Source organism: Arvicanthis niloticus, chromosome 11 (assembly GCF_011762505.2).
Source record: "Arvicanthis niloticus isolate mArvNil1 chromosome 11, mArvNil1.pat.X, whole genome shotgun sequence".
Lineage (NCBI taxonomy): Eukaryota > Metazoa > Chordata > Mammalia > Rodentia > Muridae > Arvicanthis > Arvicanthis niloticus.
Window position 1 is genome coordinate 13,007,289 of NC_047668.1, and position 12,323 is coordinate 13,019,611.

Sequence of the window (12,323 nt, forward strand, 5' to 3'; positions counted from 1 at the left end):
TAGCTTTAGACTGGTAAATTTGCTCTAGGCTAAGCAAAAATTCTCTAACCTCATTAATTGGTTTCTAAAGATTTATTTATATATTACGTGCATTGGTGTTTGCCTGCGTGTCTCTCTGTGAGAGTCAGATCCCCTGGAACCAGCATTACAGACAGGTGTGAACTGCCATGTGGGTGCTGGGGACTGAACCAGGTCCTCTGAGAGATCAGCCAGTGCCCTTAACCACTGAGCCATCTCTCCAGTCCCCCAACTAATCATGCTTTATGATTTGTTTTAAAAAATCCACAAGAAACTGAAATGTTTGAAGCTTTCTCTAAATATATTAGATACATACTCTACAGAGCTGTCCAGACACGGGACTCTGACCCTAAGTAGCATGATTTCACAACAGAGGAGTGAAGGTCTGGGGGTGTAGCTGTTGGTAAAAGTGCTAGTCTAGCATGCACAAGGCTCTGGGTTCGATTCTTAGCACCTCATAAACCAGACTTAGAGAGCTCAAGGTCAGCCTGGTCTACACAGTGAGTTTCAGACCAGCCAATGCTACATAGTAGAACCCTGTCTTTAAAAAAACAAACACAAAAGTATACCATTAGGTACATGAAACTCTCCTGCTTCAGAAAAGAAAAAATACAGAATGAACTGCCTTGAACTTAGTCGCATTTCAGTTGCTCCCTGAATTACTCTTGTCCAGGCCCAGGACACATTCAGGAAAGGGATGCTGAGGGTGAATGACCAAAAGAGCAAGGCCAGTCCTGGATCCCCAGCAAGATCCCATCTCCAAAAAACAAAGCAACTGTCCTGAGGATACATGGCATCATCTGTAGACCTATGTCCTCAAGTGAGAGGCATGGTGCACTTAGGCGGCAAAGACACAGTAGGCTAAGACAGTTCCTTGACACTATACTAACTTAAATATATATACTAGGTTTTTTTCTCCTTGAATGTGGGCAGCAGTTATTAACACTTTTAATGAGCAAAATAAGTCAGAAATCTAGCTCAAATAAAAGTTACTTCTAGCTGACCCTCTTTGTTCATTCAGTCTAGGAAACCCCAGCCACCAGATCCTAAGTGGAGAACAAAGGCAGCAAGTCACGACCAGCACCACCAATCCTGAGAGTGAAACATACTCGCTACCCTCAGCCAAGCCTTGCAAAGCCCTCACCATTAAACTACACACACACGCACGCACACACACACACACACACACACAAACAAAGGCACACACACACGCACACACACACGCACGCACGCACACAGTTTTAAGCCAGTAACTTTTGTAGTACTTGATTATAAAGTACTACGTAGCCAAAGCAGAAGACCTTGAACACTGACTTCTCTGTACCCTTCCTCAAATGCCACTGAAAACTACCTTCTATCAAACTGAAAAAGAGAGAGATCTAGCACAAGAGACAGCTGAAGAGGGATAAAGGGATTCCCAAGTCAGTGGTAGATGGAGAGCCTTCATAAGGACAGAAATGCAGTTTGTCCTAGAAAGCATGAAGAAGGACAGAAGGACAGTGGGATGATGAAGGAGATGGGGCAGAATGAGGAGGGCAGGAGGGGGCAGGGAGCTAGAGGGATTGCTCTCAGGAGGCAGCACCTTACAGGCTGATGCAAAGCCAGAACATTAGGGTCAGTACAAGACAAGCACAAGCCACAGTAAGACCATTTTTTTACCGTTCACCTTAAAGAAAGAAGCTAGTCTGACCTTTCTAGAACACGACTTTAAAGCAAGGATAACTGAAAATGGATCACAGGCCTCATGTGTACTAAGACTTCCCTTGAGTTTATTGAGTCATTGAAGGGGGATTAGGAAACACAGGCAGGGAAAGCCAAGGCAAGCTCCCTGAGATGTTAGCTTCTTGTCCCAGAAAACAGTGAGAAGAAACAATAGGAAGGCATGAGGTAGGTAAACCAAGATCAACAGGGGGAAGAGGAGGTCTTAGGGGCCCTCCCTACAAAATGCCTAAGCCAGCTCCACTTAGTAGACTCCCAGCCTTAGGGCCCCTCCCATCCCAAAGACTGAAGCAGACACTTTCTGATGCTCCTGTAGCTTGGTCCTTCCCAGGTGTTCAATTCTTTGTCAAAGAGAATAAGGGCAGCAAACTCCCTAGACAACCCTGAGCACCCCATTACAGTAACATGCACTTCAATTTTTCTCAGGGTGTGGGGTGTCAATGAAACTGCAATGTTTGGTTTTGTTTTTAAAAGCAACATCTTCCTTGGGCGGTGGTGGCACACCCCTTTAATCCCAGCACTTGGGAGACAGAGGCAGGCGGATTCCTGAGTTCAAGGCCAGCCTGGTCTACAGAGTGAGTTCCAGGACAGCCAGGGCTACACAGAAAAACCCTGTCTCAAAAAAAAAAAAAACAAAAAACAAAAAAAAAACAAAACAAAAAAAAAACAACAACTTCAGAGACTTACAAATCTGTGGGAAGCCCTGAGAAGAGAAAAGCAAGCCGGCAAGTTAGGCCTGATAATACAACTTACACAGATTCAAGGCCAACCTGGACCACCAGGTGAGTTCAGGACCAGTGTGACTAAGTGTCCTAAAAACAAGAGATAAGGAGAGGGCCAGGAACACAGCTCACAGTGGAGCACCTGAAGAAGCAAAGCCAGCGTACAGTAGTGAAGGCATCAGTGGTTCCCACAGTGGAAACGAAACGTACAAGAAAAGCTTAAGTAGACTGTAACTCACCATCTGTCTGGTTAAATGTAAACTTTAATTACAAAAACTGTTTTCTTTAAATACAGGTATTATCAACCTCTGCACATATAGACATGGTACAGACACATGTTATTTGTACACAGAAAGAATCAATATGAGACCATAACTCTGGCTCAGGAACATATTTATAATTGGGGCAAAACCAAAACCAATGGAACAAGGATTAAGAGGAATGGAATGAAGAAGCTCGTGGAATTCTTGGCTTCTGTTAACAAGCTAACTGTGTCTAAAATAGAGATACGGAGCTAATTCCAGAGGCAACATCTAAATGGCATGGAAAGCTGCCACTGAGACGCAGAGTTTAGAAATAGGACAGCATGCTGCTTGTTTTCACTACAAACCTACGCCTTCAGAGGGATGTGTACATAGAACTTCGCAGAAACAAACATTCAAAGAGTATTCAGAACCACAGCACGCACAAGAAACCCAGCTTGAAAATGTATTAGGATACTGAAGAGTTGTTCAGAAGCATACCTGCTATGCTGTAAAATATATACAAATATGTTCACTTATTAATGGTGATTATCTCTGCATGGTAAATTATGATTTCAGTTCCTTCTTTAGACTTATTTTTCAAATTTTATCAGTAGGCATTTACTACGATTATAAATCCAAAGCAAACTTTCTCTTTGGCTTGTTATGTGTCCATATGTGTCCCTGTGTGTGCATGAGCATCCACAGATGGAGGCTAGAGGCCAAAGTCAGGAGTCTTCTTCAGTCACTTCCCACCTTAGCTTCTGAGACTAGGTCTCTCACCAACCGGGCTGCACCGCCTGGTCAGCAGGCTCCAGGGATCTGTCTGTCTTTATCACCTTTGCCCAATACTGAGGTCACAGCTACCTACTGCCAGCGATATGTGGTTTCTACATGGGTTCTGGGGATCCACACCCAGGTTCTTGTTGACCAAAAAGGTCAGAACCCTGAAGATCTCTCACAAATCTCAAGAACCAGAAGCCAGACTGATTGATTCTAAAGGTCTCTGATTCCTGGTTCTTACCTGCTACTCAATCTGTTTGTCTCTTTGTCTCTGTCTCTCTGTCTCTCTCCCCATTCCTCCTTCCAGCCACCCACCGCCCGTGTGTGTGCACTCACATGTTTTCAGGGTTTTAAGTGCTGGATTACAGGCATATGCTACCACCATACCCAGTCTTATGGGGTGCACAGCGCTCTGTGCATACTAGGCAGTGCTCTACTCACTGAGCCATATGCCTAGCCCCTACTGTCAAATCTTAACAGTCACTACAAGCCCTGCAGGAGACCCGACGAGCTAGCCTGAGAAGCATCCCAGCCTTTATCAAGTGGGCGCTAGTACCCTACACATGCATTTCCTTCTTTCACTTGATCCGACCTGTCTGCCGCCTCCATCCTCGGTGAGGCCGTGTACTTTCTCTGTGTGTACCCATACACACATGTCTAGCCTCAAATCTCTGTCGGTCACTACTCTAGCAAATAGAAACAAACGGCACCACGTCTTCCATCTTTCTCCTCTTGACTCTCAGTTACTTAAATTATATAACTCATATAAAAGAACTACAAAATAAGCAGACAAAAATCCCGACCAATAAGATTCAGAATAAATGACGAGGTGCATGAAGGGAAAGAGCAACGACTTCCAGTTCTGCTCCGCGGGTCAGCAGCTGTGTGGCTGAGCAGCCGACTGGCCTCTGCGCTTCACATGCTCAAAGTAATCCCTACCCCATAATGTTATAGTAAGGACTGACATGACAACAGAAACATGAAATACTGTATCATATTCAAAGTGTAAGTTACTAGGCTGGAGGTGGCTGACAGGCTAGGAGCACTCACAGCTCTTGGAGGGGACATGGGTTTGGTTCCAGCACCCACAGCAACTCGCAACCATGTTAACTCCAGTTCCAAGGAATCCGATGCCAACTTCTCATCTCCACATGCACTGCACACACATGGCACATATATATACACACAGGAAAAGCACCCATACATACACACAAAAATAAATAAGTCTTTTTAAAAACTAAGTTCACTTTCATTTTTTATTTCATCTTCTAAAATGTCCTAGAACTTTATCATTTTCAGATTTTTTACAATTTTTATAGTAGTTGATTATACATTAAATATAAAAATATCATAGATGATATGACTAAGTAGAAACTTACAGAAAAACAAGGAGATATTAGAAGTCCTTCAATCTCATTAGTAGCTGTGCATAGTGGCACGTTCTTGTCACTCAGCACTTGGGAGGTGAAGGCAGGAAGATCTCTGTGAGTTGGAAGTGAATAAGTTCCAGGCTAGCCAAGGTTACATAGTGAGACCGTGTTTTGAGGGAAATCAAGAGTAAGGGAGAAAAGACAGGGAGAGGGGAGAAGGAAGAGGGTGAAGGGAAGATGGATGTCTGAAACCCACTGACTATAGCCAAGGATGACAACAGAAGCAAGGTGTGGTGGTGAGTACACAAGAACACCTGGAAGGTGCAGACTGGGAAACAAGAGTCCAAAGACATCTCTGGCTACACAGTGAGAACTATCTCAAAAGCCAAAACGGAAAGTGATGGGGTATGTCAAAGAGGTGAATGTAGCCCACAATCAGTCACTGCAGCATCATTCACAATGCCCAACCTAATGCACCACCATGGGTGAATGAATAAAGAAAATGTGATGCATACTAAATATACACAGAAAAACAATGGGGTATAAGTTAGCGTCTACAAAGAAGGAAATCCTGTTATCTGTGACATGGATGAACCGTATTCTAAATAAAACAAACCAGGTAGAGAAATACAAGCACTGTAGGATCTTTCTTACGTATAGATTCAAATGAAAAAAGGTAGTAATAACTGGAACTCAGAGCAACAGAGGGTAGACTGGGAGTCACTAGGCACTGGGGATAGGAAAGGAATGGGACTTGTTGACTAAAAGGCACAAAGCTTAGACAAGAGAAATAGGTTCTGCATCTACTACAGAGCAGTGGTGGCTACTGGTACTGGTACTGGTACTGGTACTGGTACTGGTACTGGTACTGGTACTGGTACACTGTGCACTTGGAGGTTGTTATAAGAACAGCTCTTCAATACTGCAGTGATTAGGGTAAGAATGCTTCCCTACTCCAAGACTCATAGGCTTGAATACTTTGTACCCAGTTGGTGGAACTGCTTGGGAAGAATTAGGGGGTGTGGTCTCATTGAAGGAGGTGCATCTCTGGGGACAGACTTTGAGGTTTCAAAGGACTGGTACCATTCCTCATGTGTTTTCTTTCTACCTCCTACTTACGGATCAAGTGAGTTCTCAGTTGTTCCTGCCGCCATCATGGACTCTTAACCCTCTGAAGAATAGAAGCCCAATTAAGTGTTTTCTTTTATAAGCTGCCTTGGTCATGCTAACTTGTCACAGCAACAGAAAAGGAACTAAGACAGATAAGTTAACTTGGTTTTTCAATTACCCCACAATACATATTATCAGAATATCATGATATACTGCATAAAGGTATAGACTTTTTCAATTATAAAATTAAAAATTGTTTTATTTTTAGGAGGGAAGGCAGAGCAGCCCAGCACTCAGAAAGCAAAGGTGGGAGATCACAAGTTCAAAACCATCTTACAATACACAGTAAGACAAAAACAATCCATCAAAAACCCCACAGGCTACAAATATAACTCTGTGGTAAAATACTTACCAAGCAAGACAGAAAACAGAAACACCATAGACCATGGTAATTCCAATTTTAGGTTATTCTCAAAAACTAAAATGTTTTTGTTTACTATGTGCAAGGAGTATTTGCACATATTCCCCTGCAGACTGTTGTAGCACTATATTCACAATAGCTAATATTGTTGTGATTGTACAATCTCAATATTCCTAGGCAACTGCAAGGATAATTAAATATGATGTAAACATGAATGAAATACTTTTCAGCCTTAAAAAAAGAAGTCCTGTCATTTGTGATAACATGGATGGCCTGGGGGACATATGCAAATAAGTCAGACACAGTAGAAAGATAATCTGAAGCGCTTACATGAGGGCTATGTAAGCCAACCTAATGTGCTGAAGTGGAGAAGAGAACAGAGGTTACCCGAAGCCAGGGACAGCATAGCAGAAGGCTGCTGCTGGCATACAGTTGCAGTCACACAAGAGGATCAGACACCACAGACCTGTCAGGAAACATGGCACACACCATTCACAAATTTTGTTGAGAAGAGAGTTCCCAGTTGGGTTTGGGGGCTCACGCTTGTAGCCCCAGATAGCTGGGAGGTAAGGCAAAATCACTCAAGCCATGAACTGCTATTTTAAAGAGACTAGTACAAAGAATGTTTTTAAGAAGAAAATGAAGAAGAAGAGAAGGAAGGGGAAGGGAGAAAAGAAAAGGAAATGAAAGAAAAACAAGGATTAACTAATCCATTAAAACATGTATAAAAAATTTTAACACATTTCCCTCAGGAAGTAGTAGATCAAAAAAAAAATAAAAACTAGCCAGGCATGGTAGCACTTGGGAGGCAGAGACAGGCAGATTTCTATGACTTTGAAGCAATGACTTCATATTAATACAAACTAATAAATGGAAAGTTGTTATAAGAAACAAGAGGCTTGCCGGACAGTGGTGGTGCACACCTTTAGTCCTAGCACTTGGGAGACAGAGGCAGGCGGATTTCTGAGTTTGAGGCCAGCCTGATCTACAGAGTGAGTTCCAGGGCAGCCAGGACTTACAGAGAAACCCTGTCTCAGAAAAAAAAAAAAAAAAAAAAAAACAAAACAAACAAACGAACGAAAAAAAAACCAAGAGGCTTGTAGAGTTTCAAAGTAATTTTCCTCAAACTTTAAATCTACCAGGACAGGAGAAAATAAGTTTACTTAGCAAAAGCTACAGTTCCATTCAAGTGATTCAAGTGACATCACCAATAATGGGACTTATCAAAATTGTACACTCCCCAGCAGAGTTTGATTTAATAAAAAAATACAGCAGCAGTAACCTTTCTTCTAAATTTACAAAACCTTGCTCTTAAATATTGGCAAGCAAGGCCCTTGATTCAGTCTGCAGCATCACAAAAACAAAAGGTCATGAGTCAAGGAAAGCCTGAGGAAGTACTTAAAGAAAACACAGTGCCCCCACCCAGCACCAACATGTAGGTGGCACTAACCACCATCTGTAACTCCAGTTCAAGAGAACCGAATGCCCTCCTGTGGCCTCCTCAAGCACTGCACATACTTGGTGCATAGCATGCAGACACCCACATAAATAAAATAAAAGTAAATAAATATTTTTAAATCATAAACTCAAACATAACTGACACTCGTAAAGCTGACAGCTCAAGTCTTAAATATATATTTCTACAGTACTGGAAATATCAATTATTCCTAATTTGTCTTAAACATTCTGAGATCAAATCAAAGACAGTCCTAAAATCTGAAAACAAATTTCACTTATAAAAAAAGAATGAAACATCTAAATAAAATAAACAAAATATTAGCAATGTGCTAGGCATGGTGGCACACCTGTTCTAGCAGAACAGAGGCAGAAGGATGGAGAGTTCAAGGCCGGCCTGCAATACATAAAAAGCCCTGACTCAAGGAGGAGTGGGGTGGGGGAGCAACAGTAGTCTGGGTGTGATGGCATGCACCTCTAATCCCAACACTACAGACACAAAAGCAGAAATCTCAGAGAGTTCCTAGTCAGTTTACATATCAAGTTCAAGACTAGGTATGGCTATATATTGAGATCTTGTCTCAAAAAAAAAAGCAATAGGATCCATGGCTTTTACACCTATCAGATATAGACTATTAGAATACAGAGGGTTTGAGGCTGGTTTGGTTAAAAGCACATGCTAGTCTTGCAAAAGACCCAGGTTAGATCCCCAGTACCCACACAATAGCTCACAACTGTAGGAGGAGCTAAGGTGGGAGGAGTAAGGAGAGGAAGAGGAAAAGGAAGAGGAGGAGCTAGAGAGGGAAGAGATGTAGGAGGAAGAGCCATGTAGGTATGGAGAGCAGTCTCGGGTAACAACTTATATTTAGGTTAGGTAATTGTATGGGTATATTGTTATTGAGCATTACCAAACATATAAGCTCTTTGATTAATCTTTAAAAAAAAAATCTAGGTTGGGTATTTGGTTACACTTCTGATTGTAAGGGCATCTTGTTATTGATCATTACTAAATATTGTGGGAAGCCATGGCAAGGCCTTACTCTTGGCAAACACTCACCCTTGGCTCTCCTATCTACTATTCTTTCTGCTTACCTTCCATGATTCACTTCAAACAAGGCCTCATAACAACCCACCTTAGTAACCCTTCCTGGATCTCTAGATTTAGCCAACATCCTGCTAGATAGATGTTTTTAGAACCCCTGGTAACGGCAAGGCTTTGTGAGAATAACTTAGTTCCACAGCTGCAGCTAGCTTCCTCCTCCTGCAAAGCCCTCTTTCCTTTCCTGCCCCTCCCCATATCCTGTTTTCAGAGTCTATAACCTGTGTGAACAATAAAATCTTTGCCAGCTTGATCAGACTTCTTGACTTGCTGTGCCTTTTTATTTTCTCGTGCATCTCAGTCCTCTCCACAGGGTCTAAGGGTCCCACTTGATTGTCCTGCTGGCCTAGACAAAATATATAAGCCTTTGGATAATCTAAGCATTAGAGATGGCAAGATGGTCTGGGCAATGCCCAGCCTTGAAGAGACAGCGTGGAAGACTGGCAGAGCCATCTCCCACACTGGTGTCTCATGGGTGGCAGGGCTGGTGTCTCTTGCTGGCCGTTTCTAGCTGCAGTGTGCATGTGGCTTCTGGCCACAGAACATGGTGGCTGAGTGAGGCAGAGCTGCCACAGCTTAGACAATCTGCTTGACTGGCGGCTGATTTAAATATTTACCACAACACACAACCATCTATAACACCAGTTCTAGAGGATCCAATGCTCTCTTTCGGCTTCTGAGGGTACCAGGCACACATAGGTACACAGACATACATACATGTATACATTCAGGCAAAACACACACACACATAAAATAATAAAATATTTTTAATTAAAATTAGGGGTCATTCTAGAACTTGTTCCCTTACTTAGCCCTGTCTCGGCCTTTTAAGATATTTAAGTCTTACAACACGTTATTTGCAAAATTAGTATGATGTTCTTAAACACTATTCAAGATAAACACAACATAAAGTAAACATACTTACATTTCCTTCACATAGAAAATACTGCCTTAAAATGCAGAAACCAGTCCCATCAGAGCTTAATGCTATAGCCCAATATTCTAGCTAAAAAATTAAGAGTTCATGAGTTAAGAAGAACAAACCACATGGCTACTTTTTGTTCTGCACCATGCCGTATACATCTTTAGCCTAAAGTTCTATGTTGTATGAATACACTATAATCTCAGTTGTCTGATGGCACGATCACTATTCTAGCTCTCTAAGGTAAGAGTCACAGACTATGGCTGCAGCTCAGTGGAACTGCACTTGCCTGTTGCCAATTATACACAGGCCTCTAAGATCAGTTCCTAGCACCATAAATGTGAATAAACCTTTAAAAAGTAACAGTTGCAAATCTTCTGAAATTACCACACATTCTTGTGCTCCTGAGTCCTGTTTCCAGCACAGCCTGCAGTAGAACTACACTTTTTAAAATCCATCCAAGTGATGGGCTGAAGCACTGCTGAATTTTGTTTTGCTTATTTATTTACTTTTTAAGCTACTATTACATTCAGAAAAGAGTTGAAGAGATGCAATTACCTTGATGTTAAACAGAATGACCTACCTCACAATGCTGGCGAGAAGCCTGGATTTCACATTCATACTTGTTCTTCACGGACTCTAAGCAGAGTTCTCTATAGATTCCTGAAACCAAGCACAATGATTCTATGGTTCTGTTGGCAATAGTCAGTCATCCAACTTCCCTACAGTCTGCCTCTACCATAGTTTATAAGATGGCTCAATAATAAAGTCACAAATAATTCTAACTTTATCCTAAAAAAAGAAAAAAAAAGAAAATCAAAACACGTATTAAAGAAGAAAAAAAAACTAAGAGTTCATGAGCTAAGAAGAAACCACATGGCTATTTTTTGTTCTACCTTATACTCCCAAGAGTACTCCTAAATGCTCACTAGAGAATGATCAAAATAAAAAGCACAATCCTTTTCTCAGATTTCTCCTAACAGAAAGGGAGACACACAATAACTCTTGGTTTCATCATTCACACATAATTAAAGCAAGAAATGGATAGTTTACTCAGTCAAAACCACTGCACCCAAACTATTCTCTTCAGAGTCCAAAGCTTTGCAAAGACGACTAACTGTGTAAACTCACAGTTAGAACAAGGTAGATCACATTGACAGTGCTCCCACCAGGCAGATGCCCATGTGTTATTCTTACAGGGAACAAAGTAACACATAGTAGGCAGCATGACCATGTGCATGTGCCCTGCAGACTTGGAGCGCAGTTAACCCTAGATGTGTAGACTCAATGCCAAGCCACAGGTGGCCTAGGGATGTAAGCAGTTGTCTGTTATGTCAAGGCAGATGGCAGCTACCTGGACCTACGCCATCTCCAACATATTCAGCCATATAATGCCACAAAATCAAAGTGTCACAAAATGTCAGACATGCCTACCTGCTACCTTTGTGCGAATCTGCATGTTTTCTTGTAAGGTTGCCAGTGGTTCCAAATACTCTGCTGCTTTTCCAGCTATGACTTCTTGGAGTTTTGCATCCACCTGACTCAACCGCTCTTTATAAAGTCTTAACAAAGCAAAAATGATGACATTAATTAAAGCTTTGCAACCAAGACAAGCAAACAAGCAACATGTGTTACTGTTTCCTAACAGAGCTCACGTTTCAATAAGCTGGCAGATGCATTCTTGCCTTGACTGCAATCAGAAAACTTACTTATATACATCATAATATTAAACAGATACCAGTCCAGGTTTGGTTTATTGGTTTGTTTGTTTGTTTGTTAACCAGTGTCACTCTTAGTCACAACAAAAAAAATGCAATTAAAATTCAGGCCCAGTGCCTCTGTCTGTTGTCTAAAGCTACTTGGGTGGGGAATCGAGAGAGGTAAGAAGACAGACTGGACTGGGTGACACAGCAAGAACCATCTCAAAAACCTTAAAGTGAAAGAAAAAAAACTTGAAATCACTACTTTGGCACTCCCAACTTTTGTTTTAAATAAACAATAATAAATCAACTGTAAAAGAGAAAGTTAAATACTAGCTTAAAAGAAACAGGGAAATCTCTTCTAGTGTTTGGGCTGTCTCCATCTTACCTGAAAAGGCACAGTACCATATTTAACCTGTTTAATTTTTACTTGTTGTTTTTGGTATTTTGAGACAGGTCTCACTATGTTTACCCAATCTAGTCTAAAACTCACTATGTAGCCCAGGTTAGTCTCCTACTCACAAAGGTCCTGCCTCAACCTCCTGAGCGCTACAAGCGAGAGTAACTATGCATGGATCTTCTTAGTGTTTACAAAAGTAAAAACGCGGCCAGGGAGTGGTGGCGCATGCCTTTAATTCCAGCATTTGGGAGGCAGAGAGAGGCGGAGTTCGAGGCCAGCCTGGTCTACAGAGTGAGTTCCAGGACAGCCAGGGCTACATAGAGAAACCCTGTCTCAAAAAAACAAAAAACAAAACAAAACAA

The 12,323-nt window shown here is 41.8% G+C and overlaps 1 protein-coding gene across 1 annotated transcript in view; it reads right to left on the minus strand.

The window, feature by feature from the left end:
- The window catches only part of Brms1l (BRMS1 like transcriptional repressor), a 32,380-nt gene that overhangs the window by 11,988 nt on the left and 8,069 nt on the right, over positions 1–12,323 (minus strand). Inside the window, exons 3-4 of the mRNA XM_034514584.2 lie at positions 11,296–11,423; positions 10,445–10,524 (exon numbers count right to left, since the gene is read on the minus strand). Of these exons, the coding sequence (XP_034370475.1) occupies positions 10,445–10,524; positions 11,296–11,423 (208 nt within the window). The remainder of the gene's footprint in view (positions 1–10,444; positions 10,525–11,295; positions 11,424–12,323) is intronic.